Raw genomic sequence first — 24,282 nt, forward strand, 5'->3', positions numbered from 1 at the left:
GTCCTTGAATTCCCTTTTAAGTTAAGCATAAAGTATAGAACAACTGGTTTTGTGTATATATAAAGCAGCTGTCAGATGTCAAAGGACCATGGTATTCCAAGAGTTTTTTAACACCAGAATACTTGACAAAGCCAAATACCCTAACAAGAGGAAAACAGGAACAAAGATCATGTCTCCCATTCTCCTACCATGCCAGGGTACACACACATACTTGAATGAGCTTCTATCTTTTCTCTTGGTCTTGTACTGTTGCTGGGTACACATGGCGAGGGTCATATAAGTTAATGTACATACAGACTCCTCTGTATGCTTCTTCAGGCAACTCTCCTGAAGCATTAAGTAAGTGTTTTACCTGAATTGCTGAGCCTAATCTAGTAACAATGGAGTTTCTAAAAATTATGGTATTTATTATTCCTGTTAGACAAAGGATTAGCAGCTCAATACTATTCATACTCAAGTCAGTCCTGCCAAAATCAAAAGGCTAAAGTGCCAATAATATCATTTACATTTTACTCCAACAAGACAAAACACTACTAAAAACAATCTAAGTAAATAATTCTACTAGGTATAATTCCAATATATTTGAAAGGCTGTATTTGAGATGATTTAACTTAAAACATGATAGAATAAATGAAATTTACTTGGGTGTGTTTGTATGGATAAGGAAGTCGGGGTCTAAACAACAGGCAGTCGTCTTTTCCAGACATTATGAAATTGAGGAGTGATGACAATGTCACTGCAGATCAGATTAAGATACCATGGTAGACACCACTTCAGTTGTTTTAGATGTCCCCAAATTTAGCTCACAAGGATAGCCTCTACAATTTGAAGACACTGCAAGCTGCTCTCACATGGGCAACTGCATGTACCACATACCCTGAGGTAAGTAACAGCAGGAATTAATGATGGTTAATGGTACTGGTAGGTGAGCCAGCTAATGGGGCAAAAGCTGAAAGTTAGGACCTACCGAAGTAGTCACGTCATGGTGACACTTCTGGTCAGGTCCCCAAAGGCAAACTTTACTTAGACCCCACAGAATCCATAATAAATCCTACTATACCAGAACTGCATGTATTAGGATATCTTGTTTTACTTACATTGCTTTAAATTTAAGCATACCCAACAGTCCCTCAGTGAAAATGGGAAGTTAAGGGCCTTGAATTCAGGGGACTAAAAACTTGCACTTTTGCCCCCAAAAGTGGCTCAGCTGGTTGACTGTCTGACTCTTGGTTTTGACTCAAGTGACCTCATGGGTCCTGGGACTGAGCCCCACATCAGGCTCTGCGCTTGGTGGACTCTGCTTGAAGATTCTTGCTCTCTGCCCTTCCCTCAACTCACACAAGTGTGCAAACGCACGCCCTCTAAAATAAATCTTAAAAAAAAAAAAAAACTCACACTTTTAATTAAAAACTTCTGCTCTGAAAAGGAACTAATATGGCTTAATAGACTTTTAGATAAAAATCTGAAAGATTCCTTTTACTCTTTTAGATTTGCTTTTATTTGTTGAAATTAGCTTTCATTGAAAATGAAAAACTTTCAGAATTAAATATGAAAAATAATTTAAGCCGACGCAGAAAGTTTTAATACAAATTCACAAGTAATGTTACATAATTATATTCAGGTAATGAGACCAATAAATATTCATATTATTGAGAAAAAAGGTTCAAATACCTTAAGAACTTTGAATTGTTTTGTATTTTCTCCAGTTGATCTATTTCTTTGGATAATCTAGCAATTTCTTCTTCCAGATGTCTTTGTGTAATATCAACTTGTTGGCAAAGGCGAGCGAAAGTGGTTGCCATTTCCCTTAAAATAAAAAATTATTTTTTTCAGCAGTCATGAATGTCTTTTAAAATAAAAGAAGCTTTAATTTAAAGCTTATATAGAAAGACTGCAAGTTTAAAGTATACCTAAAACAAGATATCAAAGAATATTACTATTAAGGAGGGTATGGCACTTGTAGGCTTAACAGCACTTTGGGCTTAATTTCATCTGGCCTTAAGACAAATGCTCAACAGGCAGTATCAACCTCTAGAATATGGTTGTGAATATGACTAAGCTATAAAAAGGCAGAAGTTGGGTGTATTTCTTCAGAAGCACAGTAAGGCTTACGTGTCCCTTGCCTATAGAAATAACAATTACTGAGAACAGGTGAGAAAACTTCATGAGCTTATGTGACTCAGATGAAAAATACTTTAAATCACAGTAATACTGAACCATGTTTCTACAACCAAACCAATTTGTGTGCCAGTTAATATATTAGCTTTGGTCAACATGTTATTTTTGCAACTGGGAGCATGCCTGATATAGATGTTTACCTCTGGAATATTTATGATTAACTGACATTTTTTTGGTAACTATTTTCCTGTGCATACTCATCTTTCCCATGGTCTCTTTTTCTTTCCATGCTCAACCCATTCCACCAAATATCAGTATTACACAAATTAAGCATCTTTTATTATTTTCATATTTCATTAAATCAATATTTAGCTATTATTTTAACTGAGCAATTATTTTAGGCTGCTGCCATTAGGATGTAAAGTCCTCTAAGAAAGAGATCTCATTATCTATTTTTAGTTTCCTACAATCACCTCTAGCATAGTGATTGGCACATGGTAGACAATTAACAAATAATGATCAAATGAATGGAAAGCTTCATTAATCTTGTTTTACATATGTGACCTCAGCTGATTTCTTTGGGATGTCTAGGTACTTCCATTAGAGAAAACATCTTTCTTAACATAAATAAATGGAAACTATTTAAGACAGGAGCTTAATAAGTATTTGGCAAATATTCTCCAATCTGTGCCCTCATTGTTTCCATTCCCTGCAACTCTAACCATGTTGATCTTGTGACTGAAAGCTGAATCTCCCTGCAATTCTCGTCTCCTTAGCCTAAACCATCCTATACACTACACCACTGCAGTTATTTGTTCTAGAGCAGGACTCCCCATCATCCAAGGTCCTGTCTTAGTGTTAGGTTTATATTTTAATTTACCCCCCCACACCCAATATACAAATCTGCCACACTGAAATTTTCTATTTCTGAACACATTTCTTTCCACCCTACTTCCTTTCTTTTGGTGTGTTTTCTCTGCCTACATCTTCAAATTCTGCACACTCAAAACCCATTCGGCTACCCTTCCTTGGAAGAAACCTTTTTTTTGACCCACTATCTTTCATGATTTAAGATTCTAGAGCTTCACGTTATGAGGCTTACTTACCACTTATATTACTTCTTTTCACTTTTTAAAGATTTATTCATGAGAGAGAGAGAGAGAGGCAGAGACATAGGCAGAGAGCCCGATGTGGGACTCAACCCCAGGACCCCAGGATCATGACCTGAGACAAAGGCAGGATGCTCAACCATTTAGCCACCCAGGCGCGTCCACTCTTCACCTTTTATTGTAATTATGTACATGTTATCTCTTCCATTAAATCACAACAATCATCTTCAGCTCAGGAAACTTTTTAAATTCAGCTCTCAGCAGCAACCAAATATAGATTATTATGCATTGCCTTAACTGAAATCTAATATTTTTATTAAATTAATTAAACAAATTTTAAGATACATTAAAGAAACTAGTGTACTCCAGTATTCATTATAATAAAATCCTCTTGAGTTCTAAAATAATTATGCCTTTAAACTTGTAAATGTGGTGGGGGCACCTGGGTGGCTCAGTTGGTTAAGCATCTGCATTCAGCTCAGGTCATGATCCAGGGTCCTAGGATTGAGCCCTGCATCAGGCTCCCTGCTCAGGGAGGAGTCTGTTTCACCCTCTACCTCTATGTCTCTCTGATACTGCTCTTGCTCTCAAAAACAAAAAAAAACCTTAGGCTTATAAATCTGGGCTGTGACAGTAAAAATAAACTACATGAAGCATTTCTGCCATGATGCATTTTTGAGCCTTATTTGGTTTTACTCTTTTTTTTCACCTTGGTGGTGATCACAAAATGTGTTCATATCACAAGAATATTGTGATAATTCTTTTGAGCTATGCTCATTAGTGCATTTTTTTTTACATATATGTCATACTTCAATAATGCTTAAAAAAATCAACAAAGACACATCTTTCAACTTACTGTTGTACTTGATGGCTACAGTTTGCACTTGTGAAGCTAACAATCATCTGCAGTTTCTCAGTTGCATAGTTCACAAACTGCTGTTTAAAGGCTCTCTCCTTAGCACGTGTGGTCCAGGTCAGCCTCTCGTAAAGATACAGAGCTCCATACATACTTAATGAAACAGATATGAGTTTCCACCCTACAGTTTTCCAAATCTGTAAGATAAATTCACAGGTTACTTCAAGAAAGAATATCACCACTAGGGAGATTGTATGTTAAGGCATTTTAACAAACTTATCAGCTCCCTACAGATCTTTGAGTCAAATCCATTTTTTTTAAAAAAAGATATTCTTTCTCCATGAGAAAATGTGAAGTTATTAGAAATCAACCAAGATTAAAAAGGAGTACATAAATATCAGGCAGGAACTTTCATAACCTGCCAGACATTTGCTAAGTTGATATATCTCAAAATGATATATCTCAAAAGAGATGTGAATTTTTTTTTAGGTCAGAGATTTTAAAAACCAAACTAGATAACCCTACGTTGTTAATGAGGTGAAAACAAAAAAATTTAGCAGTTAAAAAGAACTACTACTAAAAAATAATCTTTAATATTTTAATGCAGATTCCTTTGTATTCAGAGAAGGCTAAATAAGGGACTTGAATCATCCTCGTTACTCCAAAGTACAAATATCATTTCTTTACAGGCTGTGCAGTGAAAGAAGGGAACATTATTTTAAGGTATAGCTAATTGGTGGCATTTTTTTTTTTCTAAAGCATTCGTTAAAAATTTATACTATGGCAATCACTTTGCAATATATGTATATCAAATCATTATCTTGCAAGCCTGGAACTAATACAACGTTATGTCAATTATATTTCAATTTTAAAATAAATTTACATTTTTAAAAGCTTAAGAACAGACCTGTGCAACTCATCTTTATTCACTAATTTTAACCAACAACTTTTCATGTCATTTTACAGACTATCCTGGATATAAAAGTAAATACACCTTTCTTTTCATGATCTAGCAGACAGCTTTGCAAAAATTCCAATTTTAATTATACTAAAAAGGATTTCTTACCACTCCTCCAACAACAATGATGCCCATAGAAGTTCTAGATGTGAGAGAAGCCAATCCCGTTATTAAGGTAACCATGAGTTCTTCCTGTGAGGCACTGTCTGGTGTTGCTGGATTGGTCGGAGCAGTGGGAGTAGAGGCTAAAGATCTAGGGAGCTGATAAGGTTGGGGAAAAAAATTATTATTACAATTAAACTACAAATGGAATAGTTACATTTATAAAGTCCTATTGTATTTCTTCTACAGTAGTAAATCCATAAGAAGAATGACTCCAATGAGTTTACCATAAATATATGAAATAAAAACAGTCTGAAAATTATTTTCTACAATCAATACTGGACCAGTGATATGATGAATAATGAATTTTCATACTATATGATTCCACCTATAACAGTAGGCCCTCAACTCTCAAGAGCAATTGAAACTGTATCTTAAAAATCTCAGACACATCCTTACAAAATTTTTTAAATTAAAAATTAAAATCTACACTTCAAAATGCACTATAAGAAAATTGAGACAAGCCATAAACTAGAAAACATATCTGGAAATCATGTATCTGACAAAGGATTTGTATCTAGAGAATACATAAAGAACTCCTACAATAAGAAGCCAAATACCCAATTAAAAAATGGGCAAATGATCTGAAGACATTTCATAAAATACATAAATGGCCAATACAAGCACATGTAAAGATGTTCAAAATCATTAGTCATTAGGGAAACACAAACTGAAACTATATGAGGTAGCTCATCATGTCCACTAAATAAAAAGGACAAAAACAAGTCTTGATGAGAATGTTGAGAAACAGAACCTTAATATACTGCTGGTGGGAATGTAAAATGAGGTAGCTGCTTTGGAAAACAGTTTGGCAGTTCCTCAGAAAGTTAACATGTAGTTATAGTGTGGGCCAGCAATTTCATTCCTAGGCATATACTCAAGAGAAATTAAAACAGATGTCCACATAAAAATAGTACATGAGTTCATAGCAGGGCAGTCCCGGTGGCGCAGCAGTTTAGCACTGCCTGGGCATGCTCCTGGAGACCCTGAATCAAGTCCCACATCAGGCTCTCTGCATGGTGCCTGCTTCTTCCTCTGCCTGTGTCTCTGCCTCTCTCTCTCTCTCTCTCTCTCTCTCTCTCTCTCTCTCGTGTCTCTATGAATAAATAAAATCTTTAAAAAGAAAAGAAAATAGCAGCATTATTCATAATAGCCAAAAAGTAAAAATAACTCCAGTGTCCATCAACTGATGAATAAAATGTGTGATATCTATAATGGAATATTATTCACCTATCAAAAATGGGAGTATTGATATATATTACAACATTCATGTACCATGATGATGAACCTTGAACATACTATGCTAAGTGAAAGACACCAGTCACAAAAGGCCACACTTTTTTATTATTCCTTTTATAGGAAATGTCCAGAAAGGGCAAAATATGGCAGTTACAGAAAGCTGACCAGCAGAGGGCTGGAGGTAGGAATGATGATTGACTGCAAATGGCCACAAGGGTACCATTTTGGGGTGACAGGTTCTAACTGGATTGTGGTGATGGCTTTATAGCTCCATAGATTTTCTGAAAAATTGCTGAATTGAGAAATTCAAGTTTTCTCTAAATGCTTCCATTTCCTCTAGAGTCAAAACTTCAATTTTATTTGAAAACAAAAGCTTTTAAGGAAATGGAACACCTGGGTGGCTCAGTGGTTGAGTGCCTGCCTTTGGCTCAGGGTATGATCCCAGGGTCCTGGGATTGAGTCCTACTTCAGGCTCCCTGCAGGGAACCTGCTTCTCCCTCTGCCTAGGTCTCTGCCTCTCTCTCTCATGAATAAATAAATAAAATCTTAAAAAAAAAAAAAAAAAACTTTTAAGAAAAAAAAAGGTTCAAAACTGAATGTAGAACCACCTACAGAGACAGTGCTAAATGAAAACACTGGGATTACCTTTCCCTTTGCATTTATACCTAATTCAGAAATCGCTCTCCTTGATAGGTATTAGCTCATATATATGCAAATTGGACACAACTAGTTCTATCAGAGAAATCACCTAATAAGCAAGATAAAAAGAATCTCAACTGGTAGAATCAAAGATGCATAACTGTGCAGTAGAGCAATACTAATATCAAAATAAAAAGCTTATTCAAAAAAAAAAAATACCTGGAAGATAGGCTCTGATAATCCTAGCAGCACCCTCTGAGCATTCGTTGGGCCTAAGAAACGATGAACAAGGGAAGACCAGCCCAAGGAAAAGCGAAATACAATATCCTCTTGAAAATCTGAACATAACTTGTGACAATTTAGGTCATAGCTGAGATCAAATTTCTTGCAAGGAATCAGTGTATGTAGCTTATTTTGTATACCAGTTGGAAGTAATGGCTTCAAATTTTCTAAACAAAACGAAATTATGATAGTTAAGAAACAGTAAGTATTTTATATTTTATAAAACACCTAAAGGAAAATAAATCATTTCCCAAGGAAATAAATAAGAAACTACACATGAACTGGTAGACATAAACATTACCAATGATTTCTTGCTGGGATTGAAGCATTGAAGCGTTGACTTCATTGGTGCACCGATCAGCCAAATTTCTTCCCATACCATCTTCTATATGCTTATTTAATTCCTGTTAACATGGTACACGTACCCATTATTTTTTCTCTAGAACACGTACAAATTTTATAAAAACTTTAAAAATGTAGTAAACACTAAATGATCTTATTCTGGGATGCCTGGGTGGCTCAAGTGGTTGAGCATCTGCCTGTGGCTCAAGGTGTGATCCCAAGGTCCTGGGATCGAGTCCTGCATTGAGCTCCCTGCAGGGAGCCTGCTTCTCCCTCTGCCTGTGTCTCTGTCTCTGCCTCTCTGTCTCTCATGAATAAATAAAATCTTAAAAAAAAAAATAAAAAATAAAATCTTATTCTAAGAGGATATAACTTTTCTGTGTACTTTACATACAAGATAATTTACATTTATTACAAGAGTGCACAGGAGATTTAACAGTTCAATCATGTACTGGTTGCCATGAAGACACTAAAATGGCTAAATCACTAAATAAAAATGTAGAAAAAGTGAGGAAACTATCTGAGTCACTTTTAATGACAATTTAACTTACATTTTTATATACTTTCAATACGCTTGGAGTGGGATGAAACTCAGAACAAAATTCATCAACCAAAACAGACAGTCGACAAATTTCATCTGTCATTGCACATGAAACCTGAAAATATGAAGTTAAAAAAAATTAAGATTACTAACTACTCAACCAAATTGTAAAAAACTTAACAAAATGTGGGTAACAGGGATGACATTTTTAGGATTATGAAAAATATTTTCATTCTCAGAAATTTATTTAAAGATTTTATTTTTCAGTAATCCTACACCCAATGTGGGGCTCAATTCACAACCCAAGATCAGGAGTGGCATGCTCTGACCGAGCCAGCCCCTCAATTCCCAGAAATTTTAATCATACGGTCACCAACCCACCTTGTTTGCCACCTCTTCTGTAACCGCCCTGATTTTTTTCTTAACATCCAGTGTTAAAAGGTTCATCTGGTTTCGGATAAAGTCCAGTCTATCAATTTGATCTTCCCTCTCTTCCAATGAATAAACCCTATTGTAGTATGCAGAGTAATTAATTCTCAGGATATATTAAAGTCCCAAAGCAATTAAGCTAGGGCACTCACTTATGTACTGAATCATCTGTTAGCATGATACAGGGAAAAGAAAAAAATGAATCTTGTATTTCAACATCTAAAAGGATTCAAATAATAGTTCTTTTATAAAATATTTCATAGATGATCAGATATAAACTACTTTGTCTCTCTGCCCATGTGACTCTGAATCCCCCAAAGAATTAAAAGGATTTTCCAAACACAGATATGAATTGTCACAATAAAAATATTGGCTTCATTTATCACATCTTCTTTGTGCTCTGTTTAGTTCCAATGTCCTGTATTTTTAAATTCAGTAATATTAAGGTCAATGGGTGGACCAAAAACTCACTTTGGCTACTATAATAAAGCAACTGAACTGGAGGAGGTATAAATGACAACACAATCTCATACAGAAATAGTGGACTGGGCCTGAGATCAGACTGAGTTCTCACTCTTGTGTTTCATATATTGGAAATGTTCTCATTTTGTATACGATGCATTCCAGCAAAAGTATCAAAATTGCCTAATTTTGTTGCCTACAGATTTAGGTATTTGTTCCCAGTAAGATTTTAATGCATTTAAAATTTCCAATTTCCAATTTAATGTCTTCTTAAACTTAGTCTCTGATGCTTTATATCTTTCCCTTGATTGGCTTAAGCCCACTAACAGTTCAATTAAGGCTTAACATCATTACATGTGTCATATCTAATAATATTCTCATCTTTAAGTGTACCAAATCTGTGAAAACTACCCTTTTCTTCAATGTTAGCAAATTCATGTATTTATTTTCATCTTTATAAGGCAATAAATGGAATAAGAGTGCAGGACAATGACACATGGGATAGTGCTTACCAAACTGACTTTCTGGCTTGCAGGTAATACCACCTTGTTTGTTTACCAGTTGACAAAAAACAAACACAACTGGCATAGAAGAGAGATTTCAAGGTATCAATGTATAAATATATGAAAAATGGGTCATAGGTAAAATTGAACAAAAAAGAGGGTCACCTCTTTTTCGGACTTCTTCAAAAAATTCCACTTGAAGAAATGGTCCTTCCACTGCTTTAAAGATATTTTAAAACTACAAAACATGTTAAAATCACAGCTCAGAATACTGAGATCCAAGGAATGTAAATGATGTATTTAAGGTTGTAGAATAAAGATTTATAATTTCAAATAGTCACTTAAAAACACGCAAGGTTGTTGACTTTAGTGTGAAAGTATTTTAAAAATAACAATTTAAAACCTTAGTCTAAGGAATTTATACTGACACAAACTGACATTTTTATTTTGCAATAAAATGAATTCATACCTTTTCTCTGCTGCTGCCACGTTTATTGAATCCATTATGCTTTTCACAGTATCTAGTATCTGTTTAGCTCTGATAGTGTGCTGTTCAAACTTTGTTTTCACTGCTGACTGCGAGATACACTCCTGCGAGGGGCCCAAGCCATAACACATTACTGTAATTCCATCCAACATTTTCAGGAATTTAAACACAAAAACTTGCTGTTTGTAATGATAATCAAAACATAAATAAGGACAGAAAATAAATGCATGATAAACACAACTTAAAATGAAATCAAAAGTAAAAAGGGCCTTAACAGCAAGTTCATATCTTTTGTGTAATTTTACACAGTAATGTGCAATGGTTGTTTGACTATTATTTGTAAAAACAAATAGATACAGAGGGTACTGTTTTCATGTTAAAGGTTTCTCTGCTAAAATTACTAATTTTATCTGGACTGCCTTTAAGTTACTTTTGGTCTGTCTTGATTTTTCTCATGCTTACAAAACAGATAACCTAATGAAGTTCTTGACTGAGTTATACATTAGAATCCCACAGTTTTAAGAAATTAGCTGAATGATAGGATTCACATAAGGTTAAAAAAGACTTGTACATGTTAAAACTTGAACTTGAAAAATACTCTTTAGCAATGAACAACCTAAATAGTATTTTAGTTTAGAAAAATATCTACAGCTATTTAAAAGATAATCCTGTTATGGTCCTTGGTCTACAGTCTGCATACAGGTCTGAATGATGCCCTATCTCGTTTGTTTCACCTTCAAGCTAATTGTAGCTCATAAACCATTCACAGCTGTACAAATCAGTTTCATAACCAGTGCTTTTTTAATACAAAAGAATACATTAGAATGCATCACATATAGTAATGGATACATTTATAAATTGTTTCAATTTCAATATATGCCCATACAACTTATTTAAAATATTGACTGTGAATTCATAGCTGAAAGTTCACAGAATTATTACATTAAAACTGTCCTTTCCCTCTTTGTAGTAAGTTAAATTCTGCACTGATATGACATCTAAAAACAAGTACAAGTGTTCATAAACAGAGAAAGGGCTATCTGGTCTTTGAACAATCAAACAATGCTTCTCTGGGCCACAGCAGCAGTAACTATAAGAGGTGTTTTGTAGGAAGCCACATTTATTCCCTGTGATGAATTTTTAAAAATTAGGGATGTATCCCAACTCTCCATGATTTCCATGAATTTATCTTCTTGAACCTCTTTTCACTGTAACCAGTATAAACTATGGTAACTATTCTTTGTCACAATAAATGGCTTTCAAACTTTAAAAGGTATTCATTGAATACTATAGTATTTATTATCTTGAAATCGTTAGTATGTTACATATTCAATACACTACTTATATATAACCTATGCTTAGCCTTCACAACTCTAAAATGATTATCTGTTCAATTTAGTTAAGTTAGAAAAAAACTTTTAAAATTTCTTTTGCCATTTTAGCTGTCCTCTGCAGTACTTTAAGGTATAAAAATAAAGCAGGTTTGCTTCTCTAGCTATAGGACATTATGAGAGTTATTCATTTAGTCAACAGTTCATAAATCCTTAACTTTAGCCCATTATTTTCTTTCATTGCGTAGCTTAACTTTTTTTCATGGTTAAACTTATTTATACATCACTCAACATCACTAATCCTGAAAAGATCAGTTGTAGAAAAATACAGTAATTCCCTGTTCTGTATTTGCCTACAGAAAAACCACCAATAACTACACAATATTAAAGTATAAACTGCTTATTTTTAACAACCAAAAGCAAGCTCTGATTTTCTTTAACTATCTCATAAACTGACAGATTAATCTCCATAAAAACAATAATAAAAGCATAAAAATATTTTTAAAAGAAAAGAGGTTAAAAGAAATTCTATGTTCCTCGATGAAGCAGATCTAGGTATCAGCAATGAAGACCCAAAATTTGTAGATAATAGCACAGTATTAGAGCTAGACCAGAAAGAAAATATTTTCACAAGTTATTAGGCAAGGTAGGAGTTATTCCTTGATTCAAAAATATACTATCATGAATAAATATAAAGAAAATAAGCAATCTTCTAGTCAAGAAGTATCCCACACTGATGTTCCCACTGGTCAAAAAATACCAAGTCAACCTATAAAAGAAATAGTCAATTCTGAAGCGTGGGAAACTTTAATTTAAATATAGGTTTTTAAAACTGAATTATTTCTCAGAACCCTTACTACACTAATATTAAGGTTTATGAACAAAATAGTGAGCAGCAGTTTCCAGACTTACTTTATCAGAAACTCTAATTTTCCTTAGGGAGACAAACCATGAGACTCCTAACTCTGGGAAACAACAAAGGGTTGTGGAAGGGGAGGTAGGAGTGGGGGGTTGGGTGATGGGCACTGAGGAAGGCACTTGATGGGACGAGCACTGGGTGTTATATGCTGGCAAATTGAACTTAAATAAAAACAAATGAAAAGAGATGCCTGGTGGCTCAGTGGTTAAAGTGCCTGCCTTTGGCCTGAGCATGATTCCGTGGTCCTGGGATGGAGTCCCACATCAGGCTCCCTGCATGGAGCCTGCTTCTCGCTTCTCTCTCTGCTTGTGTGTCTGCCTCTCTCTCTTTCATGAATATTTCTTGAATAAATAAAATCTTTGGGGAAAAAATAGAAAAAAAAAAAAAAAACCTCTAATTTTCCAAGGAGGTTAAAGTACTATGCCAAATCAATTTAAATGTCATCTTGCCAGAGTATCCTATAAACTATCTTAAAACTTATTAAGGATGTAGAACCAAAGCAATAATCACATCTCAGTTAAGATAGTTTTCTAACTTACTAATAATATCTAAAGAAGCCTGCTGGTAGTTAATTATAGTTATAGATCTATAGATACTAGTATTTATGTGTAATTAAGACATAAAATGGCTTTGTCAAATCCTCTTAACAGACCTCAAACACCCAATAACATGATATTCATCATTCCTAACTTATTATTTTGATAGATTTTAAACTGACAGGACAAGTGCAAAAAAACCCATTAACGTACAATAGAACTTCCCCATTTGTTTACCTTTCCTTCTCCCTCTCCATACACATATGTCTATATTTAGAAATGTACATATATTTTTATACATATTTTTTTCCTGCTGAACAATTTGACAGTTCTTTGCCACCATCAAAACTGTACTAATAAATATATTAACGTGGGTCCCTAGAAATGGGGTCATTTTCCTATCCAATCAAAAAAACAATTACTGCATTCACTGGAGCAATACTACTAATGTAACATACAATCCATTTTCAAATTTTACCAGTTGTCCCAGAATGTCCTTTACAACAAATTCACTGACATTTTAGAGCAGAATTATTTTACCTCTTTTTTCATCTTATAACCAAAACGATTAAGAATAGCTAATGGCCAAATATTTGAGCAAAGAAATTTAGATTTCTAAATTATCTTTACATTATACACTTGTTCAAATATAGGTTTAAAACATTAAGAAACATATTGACAGGATTAACGCTGATTTTCTTGATTGATTTTAAGATTTAATTTTGAAGCCTTATTTAACTTGGTACTCCAAATGTTCTCACAGTGTTTTGTTCCTTTGGAACCAAATGAATCTCAAAGTCTATGGCAAAAAGTAGACTACTAAAATGCTAACCTTGGTACAACTTTTCACAAAAATCATTTTCTAAGACTCAAAAAAAGATGAATTCTAATAACAAAGACAAAATGTTTATAAAGGACACATTCTGTGATTACAATACAAAGAAACCAAGAAATAACCAAAAGTTAGATGAAGAGAATCAAAACACCTGATTCTTAACAACTCCTATATTGAATAGGATATGCCAACAACTATAATTAAAAACTATTAAACAATAAAAACCAAACTGGATACCGGAACCCTGGAATATGTCCAAAGTTACATCACAAATTCACAGCCCTAATTTTTTTCCAAAAGAACAAAAAGCAAAACACAATTCCACATAAAAAAAAAAAAGGAGGGATCCCTGGGTGGCACAGCGGTTTGGCGCCTGCCTTTGACCCAGGGCCCGATCCTGGAGACCCGGGATCGAGTCTCTCGTCGGGCTCCCGGTGCATGGAGCCTGCTTCTCCCTTTGCCTATGTCTCTGCCTCTGTCTCTCTCTCTGTGACTATCATAAATAAATAAAAATTTAAAAAAAAAAAAAGGAATACAAAAAGCAGAAGAAACTATGTTTAAAGATTAACATAGATTTTAATGAATAAAAACTAAAAAATGCTATTTATGAATGGAAAAATTAACCAAGGGCTAGAGCTACATCTTTGGAGGATAAAGCAGAGCAGTTAAATCACTGGCAAATCCAAATAAGGACAGAAATTTTATGTGTATATATATATAAGAGTGTATGTTATATAGAAGTGAAAAAGAATATAGAACTTTAAAAAATGAACAGTTTGGGGATGCCTGGGTGGCTTAGGAGGTAAGCGTGTGCCTTTGGCTCAGGATATGATCCTAGAGTCCCGGGATTGAGTCCCACATTGGGCTCCCTGCATGGAGCCTGCTTTTCCTTCTGCCTATGTCTCTGCCTCTGTGTGTGTGTGTGTGTCTGATGAATAAATAAATGAAAATCTTTAAAAAAAAATACATAAAATAAAAATGAACAGTTTTATCCAACAAAATTACAGGAAGTCATAAATTATCGAAATTGATTTAAGAAGTAACAAATTTCAGCTCTGGAAGAAAGCTGAATAGAGTTGTCAATGTAATCATCAAAAAATGCTTTGGCAACCAAGACAAGGCTTTTTTTTTTTTGCCTGATTACATCTTTAGGTAAGTTCAAATAATTTCTAGCTGATTCTCTTACTAAATCTATCATACTTTTAATTCAAAATTTCAAACTCTATAAAGTCTGACATTCTCCATAACTTTATGTAAAAGCTCTTGCACAGTTTTTTCCATACATAATTTTTAGACTCCCAAAGAACTATTACAATAAAAAACTGCCAAGTTTCTTCTAAAAACATTAAAAACAGTAATTCGTAGATCTGATTAGTGCAATCACATGGGGAGCTTTGTAATATATACACATATATACGATTGCTAGGTTCAATCTAGCCTCATTGGATCAGTCTCTGGGATAATTCAGGAGTCTGCAGTTCTCTAAAGCACCTCATGTGATTCTCATGATCAGCCAAGGTTTAGGAGCCAGTGCTCTACAGCACAGCTTCTATTTCTTCTCATTCCCACTTCTTCAAGGAGATATTCTGTCTGGGTAGCAGGAACCAATATGAAACAGGTTATAAATGTGTAACAGAACAGTATGATTTGGTAGGAGAAATCAATGACAAATATCTAAACACACACATAGAAGAAGGAAAGAAAGAAAAGGTCAATAAATAAGACAAAGGGAGACAGAACAATAGATCTTCTCCCAATATTTTCTCCATGGATGAAATAATTGATAAAGAGTGAGAAGGGCACTGCATCTCTTTGTATAGGCAAAAGGGAAAGAATATAAACAATAGTCTGACTGGCACTTCACGTAATCTATGGTTTAGCTTGGGACAGCATATGCTAATATCCCAGGGGCCTCTGACTTTAGAGAGATCTTACCAAGATAGCCTCCAATGGGCTTTCCTTCTTTAAATACTTTGTCATCACCTACTTACTAGTCTATCTCCAACTCTCCAAATTAAAGATAGAGGATAGTGAGCAAATGTTTAATTTAAAAAATTCTGCCAAGTACATTCAACATTTATGTCATTACTAAAGCTATTCTGACTTCTAAGGAAGAATAATTACAGAAAGAAATGTTTTCATTTCTGAAGTCTTTGTGTTCATTCATGGGTGAAGAAGGAATATGCAATATAAGCAGAGCTAGGTTAAACTGGGCTAAATAAGAGTTTGTAAATTAACATATAAAGAACTCTTCAGTCAAACATAGGATGAGTTTTAATGTCTCTGAATGAAATACCTACACCAAAATATAAGGAAGTATGCTTCCTTCCCAATGCTGCAAATACATGAGCTATTTATGTGCCCTAACAGTACCTACCGGATTCTTAAAGCACAGGATACCCTATATCCTAATTATTTTTGTATTCATTTGTTTAGGATATTTGACATAAAATGTAGAGAATAAACAGGTGACAATACAGTTTAAAATGTAATAAACTTCTGTCAAATGACATTAACTACATTCCATATCTATAAATAGTATGGTACAAAAGAAAAAGACAATCATCTTCACTTTGCTCTATTACCCAAATCTACACTTGATCTTAGCCAAAAGGCAGAGAAGCAATTTATTACCCATTCTAATAGCAATTACATTTATTTAATCTTACCTCAAATTACTGAAGAGAATTCCACTCATTGCACAACACATGCAATATTAGAAAATAGTTTCTCATTTAAATACAACTACGTAAGAAAAAATAAGAAATTACAATCTTTAATTCTCAATTCTTACAGATCATCCATTTTGCAGGGACTTCCTTTCTTCAAACTTGTTTCACTTGCTGTGGCAGTAACTACACTAAATAACAGCAAGCAAAGGTTATTTGACAAAAGAGAAATAATGGAAACAGAAGATTATCATCATTCTCCAACCAATGCTAGGGTTTTATATTACTCAATGCATTCACAAAATTCCTACCTCAAAGATTTGTTCAAAATTCTGAAACTCCTGTAATCTTGCCTGGAATCCTTCGGCAAGTGCCCCACCTGTAATATTTAGGTCAAGAGTTTAAAACCTAGAATACAAGATAAGATTTCTAGCACATTATTTCTACAGTTGTACTTGTATTTCAAAAGACAATCCAATCGATAATAATACATACCACCTTCTGGCATCCCCTGTGCTTTCTGCTTTCTAGCACTAAGAACTTCCTTTGCTGAAACAAAAAAAATACGATTCTGTGCCTCTAACGGATCCACAACTTTAAGTTCCTCCACCAAGAAATGTAGACATCTTTCCATGTGCTGTCTGCGTACCTAGAGAAAACAGTGTACTGAAATAATTCTAGTAATTAAACAATTATAACTGATAGCTACAGACTTATACTAAACTCCATTTATAGTGATATCGTAAGTAGTAGTTTCCATATACTTAAGTCCAAAAATTCTGATAAATGAAGTCTGATACTTGTTGACAGGATACTGACTTACATGACTATTTGACCAAAAAGGTAGCATGCAAGCAACAATCACAGACTGGGTGGCATTTTTATTTCCTTATGCTTATTTTCCAAATTATTTATTCATTCATTCATTCATTCATTCATTCATTCATTCATTCATTCATTCATTCATGAGACACACAGAGAGAGAGGCAAAGACATAGGCAGAGGGAGAAGCAGGCTCCATGCAGGAAACCTGATGTGAGACTCAATCTCGGGACCCCAGAATCATGCCGTGATTAGGGATTAATCCTGATTAGGGATTAGAGTTGCAACTTTAGGTTTAAGATCAGCACTTTGGCGTTAATGTTAGGACTAAGAGGAGGCCTAAAAAAAATAATTAAAAAAAAAAAGAGGGGAGCCTGGCTGGCTCAGGGGGGTATGTGACTCTTAATCTCAGGGTTGTGAGTCCAAGCCCCACGTGGGTATAGAGATTAAATAAAACTTTAAAAAAAAATTAAAATTAAAAAGAAAATTAGGACTAAGCATTAGAAACTAGTTAGGGTTTAGTACTAGACTTTAGCATTGTGGCTGCGGTGAGATCTTTATCTTAAGACCTGATAAAAAATTAAGCTGGGGACGCCTTAGTGGCTCAGTCACTGAGTGCCTTCAGTTCAGGGCGTTATCCCGGGGACCTAGGATCAAGTCCCGCATCAGGCTTACTGCAGGGAGCCTGCTTCTCCCTCTGCTTGTGTGTGTCTCTCATGAATAAATAAAAATCTTAAAAAAAAAAAATTTAAGCTAAGCAGGAATGGAAAATAAAACAATCTGTGGATGATATTTCCTAATTCTGATGATTAAATGAGACTTCAATTTGAAAGAGGATAATCTCAATCTGCTTGGGAGTATAAACTGGTACAAGCACTTTAGAAACTCTTTGGCTGTTTACTAAAACAACATATTCTTTACCTATAATCCAGCAATTCTACTGCTAGATATATACTCACAGATTACTGATCTCTGCAGTACTGACATTTTGAGTCAGATAAATCTTTGGTTGGGAGGGATGTTCTGTGTTATGGGACTTTTAATAGCACCCCTAGCCTCTACCCAACAGATGCCAGCGGCATACTCTTAGAGTTGTGATGACCAAAAGTGTCTTCAGACATGGCCAAATACTCCCTGGGGATCAAATCTGCCCAATCCCTCATGTTGAAAACCACTGATATACACTACACCCAACAGAAATACATACTTATGTGCACCAAAGAAACATATGTAAGAATATGTACAGCAGCACCTGAATAACAGCTAAATATAGGAAGTTTACCCAAATGCCCAACACTGGCAGAATGAATAACTGAAATATACTTATTCATATAAGCTAAAATACTACACAGTAATGACAACGCACTTCAACAATGCACAAGAATATGGATGCATATCACAAATGTAACGTTGAGCAAAAGAAACCTGACATAAAAGTAGATACTACAGGATTCCATTACATAAAGTTGAACAACCAAAAAATTAATCAAGGGTGTTAGAAGTCATGGTAAGCACTCATCCCCGTGAGGGAGGACAGAGACTGGAAGGGGGAGCTGGGAATGTTCTGCTTCTTGACTGGATCTTAACAGAGGTTCGTTCGGTTTGTAAAACTCACACTTATGATTTGCACACTTCCTGTTATGTTATACTTCAATAAAAAATTAAAACAGTTTCAAGATCTAAAATGATTAAATAAATAAAATGATTAGATAGCACATCTGTAACCATTTTCCGAAGCAGCTTAATATTCTAGTCTCTATCACATATCCACTTCAGGTTTTTTTGTTTTTTATGATAGTCACAGAGAGAGAGAGAGAGAGAGAGAGAGAGAGAGGCAGAGACATAGGCAGAAGGAGAAGCAGGCTCCATGCACCGGGAGCCCGACGTGGGATTCGATCCCGGGTCTCCAGGATCGCGCCCTGGGCCAAAGGCAGGCGCTAAACCGCTGCGCCACCCAGGGATCCCCCACTTCAGGTTTTAATTAGTCTTTTCTAAAGTAAAAGAACAGCTACTTGTGATGTTCCATAAGATACACTGTTTTCTCAGATAACAATGTACATGACTCTTTCACAACTTAAAAGAAAAAAAATAGTAACTTACGTCTTCCATATATTCTGGCTCTGATGCAGAGGCATCCCAACGATTATTCAAAATGAAAATATTAGGCTTGGAAAGTCGCTCATTTACCTTGTGAAAAAACTGCTTTTCCTAAAAAACATCAAATACCCAAGAGTATGTTCACTTTTAACAGCTATTTTATATTTACATTTATAATTGAAGATCTAACCTAAAAGTCTGAACCATTTAGACAATAGTGATTAATCCCCATTGATAAAGAATCCCAAAGCACTCTGAACATTTGGCTTCTCAAAGATGTGAAAATTAAATTACAAGAAGGCAAAACTGAAGACTTTCCTGCTCCTGCCATGAGTTTTTTCTGAAATTCAGTTTAACAAATATTTATGTCTCTACTTTTGGCAGAACACAATAGATACTGCTGGATATGACAGTAGTCCATATTTTCAAAAAGCTACTTCAAATCTTTTTTAAGATTAGACTAAGTAAATTAATAACAATGTAAGACCTATATATATCATAGTAACAGAGAGAGCTATGTGCCCTAAATGCTATAGATACATGCTGTGCTTATTCAAAGGAAAGAGACACTGTATCTATTTGGAATTAGGAAAAGCTCCATAAAGAAAGAAGAGAAAGAAAGAAAGAAAGAAAGAAAGAGAAAGAAAGAAAGAAAGAAAGAAAGAAGAGAAAGAAAGAAAGAAAGAAAGAAAGAAAAAAAGAAAAGAAAAGAAAAGAAAGAAAAGAAAAGAAAAGAAAAGAAAAGAAAGAAAGAAAGAAAGAAAGAAAGAAAGAAAGAAAGAAAGAAAGAAAGAGTGATAAAGATATGCTTAAAAGTACTGGTAATGGCCTTCTTAAAGACGAGAAGTTGGAAGGGAGGGAAGAATTGTGGGCAAAGAATAGCATCAACAAAGACACAGAAATCAGAATATACATCAAAGCTTGTTTATCAATATCAAAATAATGGGCATTATTCTAACAAAGATTTTTTTTTTCTTAAGATTTTAAATATTTATGCTTCTTGTATAATCTGACATAAACAACTGTGTTGTTGCAGCAGCCTGGTCCATGTGATATAGATCTGACTGTACAAAAACTAGCAACACAGTGACAAAACAGAGCTCTTGCTATAACCTAGGTGATAATGGTGTTTAGCCATTTATATGTTTATGAGGAATAACAATTTAAAAAAATCATACCATAGTTTTGGATATTGGAGATCTATAAATTCTGGAGTTTATTTAGGATGAGTCTGGCTCTAGACACATATAATCTAATCTATTAAGTTTGACAGCAGCTTAGAATGCACACAAGTAAGGTGGAACCTAGAATGTACAAAAGTAAAGCTGGGAAAGGTTGACAAAACTAGAAGTATGAAAAGCTTTGTCTGCCAGGTGTGAGGGTTAGGGGAAGGGTAGGAGGGGGGAAGTGTTAAACTTTATTCAAAAGACTTAAATCATCATCCTAACAATTCTGGTGCCCATTCCTTCTGAAACTGGCAAATAACCACAATCAATGTCAACAACCACGTATCACACCCTGAAGTTAAAGATTCACTAGAAGCTACAGCCATCAAACCCTAGATTCCCAATGATACTTAAGACACCAGAATCAGCTCTTCTGGTCCGACTGAAACACAAACTCCTTTGTTCACCCCTGATATTAGAGGTTCTTTCTAATCCATGATTTGGATTTTCCTCACTTTTCAGAATTAACAGACACTATCTCATTTCCTACCAAACATAACAATATGATTAAATCCTACCGTGTTCATTAGTGTTGATTCAGAGTTTGCAACCAAAACGAAGACATCAGCATCTAAGCAAAACTTATCAATCCAGCTATCCAGCTCTGTAGTGACATCTGTACCTGGACTAATGGAAATAAGATAAAATTATATTTTTTTAAAAATGTATTTTATAATAGTTTTTTAAAAATTTCATTGTAGAAAAAATGTATAACTTTTATGAACTGAAGTCTAAAGGACAGGATTTCTACTGGTTTTCAGCACAAACCCTAGGAGATTTATTTTCTCACCTATAAGAGAGTACTTGTGTCAAGCTGAGTCTGTTTTACATACTTCTATATTTATTCTGCTGACAAAGAACTCCCAGAGCTTATCCATTTGAAAACAAATGCTAAAAAAGTTTATTTACTAAAAAACAAATAATCTTGTGATGTTTGATAAGGAAATGGTCAATATTTTGATCTTTTAAATCTTTATGCTTTGGAAGGTTGAAAAATATTATATAACCAAAATCAAAAGTGCAAGCAGCTATGTCCAGTACAACTCAAAATATTTAAGTACTCATGAGCATAAATAATAAAACACCCTATGCTAAGACCTAGGTTTAATATACCATCTTACTATAAAATTATATTGCAGCTGTCTACACACTGGCTTAATGTACCCTGTGATAATGTGGCAAGATGAGAGGCAAGGGTCAAGGACATAGTCTGGCCACGAAATAAAGCAAAATTAAAAGCCCATTACCAAAACCAAAATGGTTTCCACAAAACACCGAAATTTTAACTGAAGAAAACAAAAGAGCATACCAAAATTTTGAAAAATCATTTAACTACCTTTTTTAATTAAGGACATTGCTTAGCATTATCATTTTACTTAGCACTGATGTAGTAAAAAAACATGTAATAATAAATATCCAATTAATTCTTGAACAATGAAAGGCTATGTAAATTGCCCAGTAAAGTAACTTTGGGAAATTTGGTCTCAAACATAAATTTATTAGTAGGGAGCCTGGGAGGCTCAGTCAATTAAGCGTTGGACTCAGTTGGACTCAGCTCAGATTGTGATCTTAAACCCTCCATCAGACTCCATATTCAATGCCAAGTTGGCTTGAGATTTTTTCCCTCTCCCTGTGCATTTGTGCACTATCAAATAAAATCTTAAAAAAAAAAATTTATCACTAGTTAAAAAAATTTACCTAATCAGTGTTACCTATCTAGTTATCTAGAATTAGACAATCTCCAAGGCACACCTATTTATCTAAACTACAGTCAATCTAGAGGGGGAAAAAAAAGTTCTAATATAATTAGACTAAGAAACTGGTACTTTATGTAATGAGTAAAAAACAAAAACCTACACTTTTTTGTTCCTTAATCTAGCAAATGAGAACAAAGCAGCAACTGTTACGTATTATATGCTAAAGCACGCAGTATTATTCTATCAAATAAACCTTTACGAGGCGAAAACACAATTCATATGTAATTTTACCTGTCTACTAAAACCAGGTCATCTCTCAAGAGGGCACATTTTGCCTTTGGCCAAAATACATGTACAAGGCAGCCAGCTTTCAAGTCTTTGTCCATATGAAGGGCATGGGCCAGCTGATTGACTGTCTAAAGTGGAAGGGAAAGAAAAAACAAACTCTGCTTGTATTAAAACTCAGTAAAAAATTAAAAACCCTATGATTTAATACATTTATTTTTGCAAAACATGTACAAAAAAACAGAACTTTAAATAATTTGAAATAAAACCATCTCAGCAATCTTGAAAAGCTGAGTTTTAGAAACCAAGTGTGTGTGTGGGGGGAGACCTTAAAACAGTTTACTCATCCATTCTGCAAAAATAATCAGAGCTGGTAACATTCTAAATGCCCAACAAATAAACTCTGGCAATGGAATCCAAAGTAACACCTGAAATTGATATTGTACGTATGAGAACAAATTTATATTAGGAGAAAGAAGGTAATCAAATTGCACATGTGAAGCCATTTTGTTTACAAAATACAGAGAAACATACATTTAACTCTATACCACAAGGGTTTCCCCTAGTTTTAGGAAGCATGTGAATTTGGAGTTTCTTTTTGCCCATTTGTATTTTCTGTCCCTTCTAAAATCTACCGCTTAGAAAGGGGTGAAAACAGAAGAAACACTTATTAAGATAGGTTTAAAAATACCAGACTAAAAAAAAAAAAAAAAAAAATACCAGACTAATAAGATGAAAACAATACAAGAAAAGCTCAATGCGTATTCTTTTAATAAGATTTTTCTCAGTAGGTATTTACTCACATAAGCCTGTCAGACATCAAGGACTATGCCTTCTCTTTCCATTTGAATTCACTAAAATATTTCTACTTCTCCAGATAATTTCTGACATATGCTAATTTATTAACATATTACTTTAATACCTTCACATATGTGTTAAATATACAATAAATACAAAGTGCTTAATATAAAAATAATATTCAAGGAAAGGACACCAGTACACATACAAATGAACTGTAGAGGTATCAATTTTTAAAGGGCAACATCCATTTTCAAATGAGCATGATAGTCCTGATTAAGGTTGAAGTGAATCTCCATAGTGACACTGTTAGCTAGATTTTATTTTTGCTTGCTTTCATAAACTTTTTGATAGAATTATAAATTTGTACTAAAATCTTGATGTCTGGTCTATAACATTAAGGTAATAAAAGCACCTATCTGACAGAGTTGTGGTGAGGTTTGAGTTACTGCAGGCACTTAGAATACTGCCTGGTACTTAGAAAGCGTACAATGAAATATTAGCTGTTAATGTTGCAGTTCTTTTACTAAGTAAACTAGTGTAGCACGAGACTCAAAGTCCGTACCTTAAAGCAGACCACTACTTGAGGTAAACAAGATTGAGTTACCTGAGCTAAATCAAACAGCAAACTCAGAGAACAAGAATTAGACTCGTGGATTCAACTGTTTTGTGAAAACTAAAATGGCATGGATATTTAAACACCGAATTTTTCCATTTGTGGGAGAGATTTTAAGAGAAAGTGGGGGAAAAAAGACAAGAGAAAGTGAAGATATTGAGAAACACCTTTTTTCCCCTCTTTTGGCTAAAGGAACCTAGTGGCACTAAACTTAAGAAATGTTTGAAAGGAAAAAAGAAAATTTTGAAAGGTAGGGAATTGTCATTGGCCTTTATCTGATAAAACTATTTATTCATGAAACGTCCTCACTAAATATTCCAAAAA

At 34.3% G+C, this 24,282-nt stretch overlaps 1 protein-coding gene across 1 annotated transcript in view; it reads right to left on the minus strand.

Annotated features, from left to right (window-relative positions):
* Nucleotides 1-24,282, minus strand: part of MFN1 (mitofusin 1) — a 32,064-nt gene that overhangs the window by 2,598 nt on the left and 5,184 nt on the right. Inside the window, exons 5-17 of the mRNA XM_026007201.2 lie at nucleotides 22,551-22,675; nucleotides 21,081-21,189; nucleotides 19,340-19,447; nucleotides 16,913-17,066; nucleotides 16,729-16,796; nucleotides 10,110-10,231; nucleotides 8,628-8,754; nucleotides 8,257-8,361; nucleotides 7,665-7,767; nucleotides 7,301-7,530; nucleotides 5,150-5,302; nucleotides 4,084-4,280; nucleotides 1,672-1,806 (exon numbers count right to left, since the gene is read on the minus strand). Of these exons, the coding sequence (XP_025862986.1) occupies nucleotides 1,672-1,806; nucleotides 4,084-4,280; nucleotides 5,150-5,302; nucleotides 7,301-7,530; nucleotides 7,665-7,767; nucleotides 8,257-8,361; nucleotides 8,628-8,754; nucleotides 10,110-10,231; nucleotides 16,729-16,796; nucleotides 16,913-17,066; nucleotides 19,340-19,447; nucleotides 21,081-21,189; nucleotides 22,551-22,675 (1,736 nt within the window). The remainder of the gene's footprint in view (nucleotides 1-1,671; nucleotides 1,807-4,083; nucleotides 4,281-5,149; nucleotides 5,303-7,300; nucleotides 7,531-7,664; nucleotides 7,768-8,256; nucleotides 8,362-8,627; nucleotides 8,755-10,109; nucleotides 10,232-16,728; nucleotides 16,797-16,912; nucleotides 17,067-19,339; nucleotides 19,448-21,080; nucleotides 21,190-22,550; nucleotides 22,676-24,282) is intronic.

The sequence above is a fragment of the Vulpes vulpes genome, chromosome 3 (genome assembly GCF_048418805.1).
Source record: "Vulpes vulpes isolate BD-2025 chromosome 3, VulVul3, whole genome shotgun sequence".
Classification (NCBI taxonomy): domain Eukaryota; kingdom Metazoa; phylum Chordata; class Mammalia; order Carnivora; family Canidae; genus Vulpes; species Vulpes vulpes.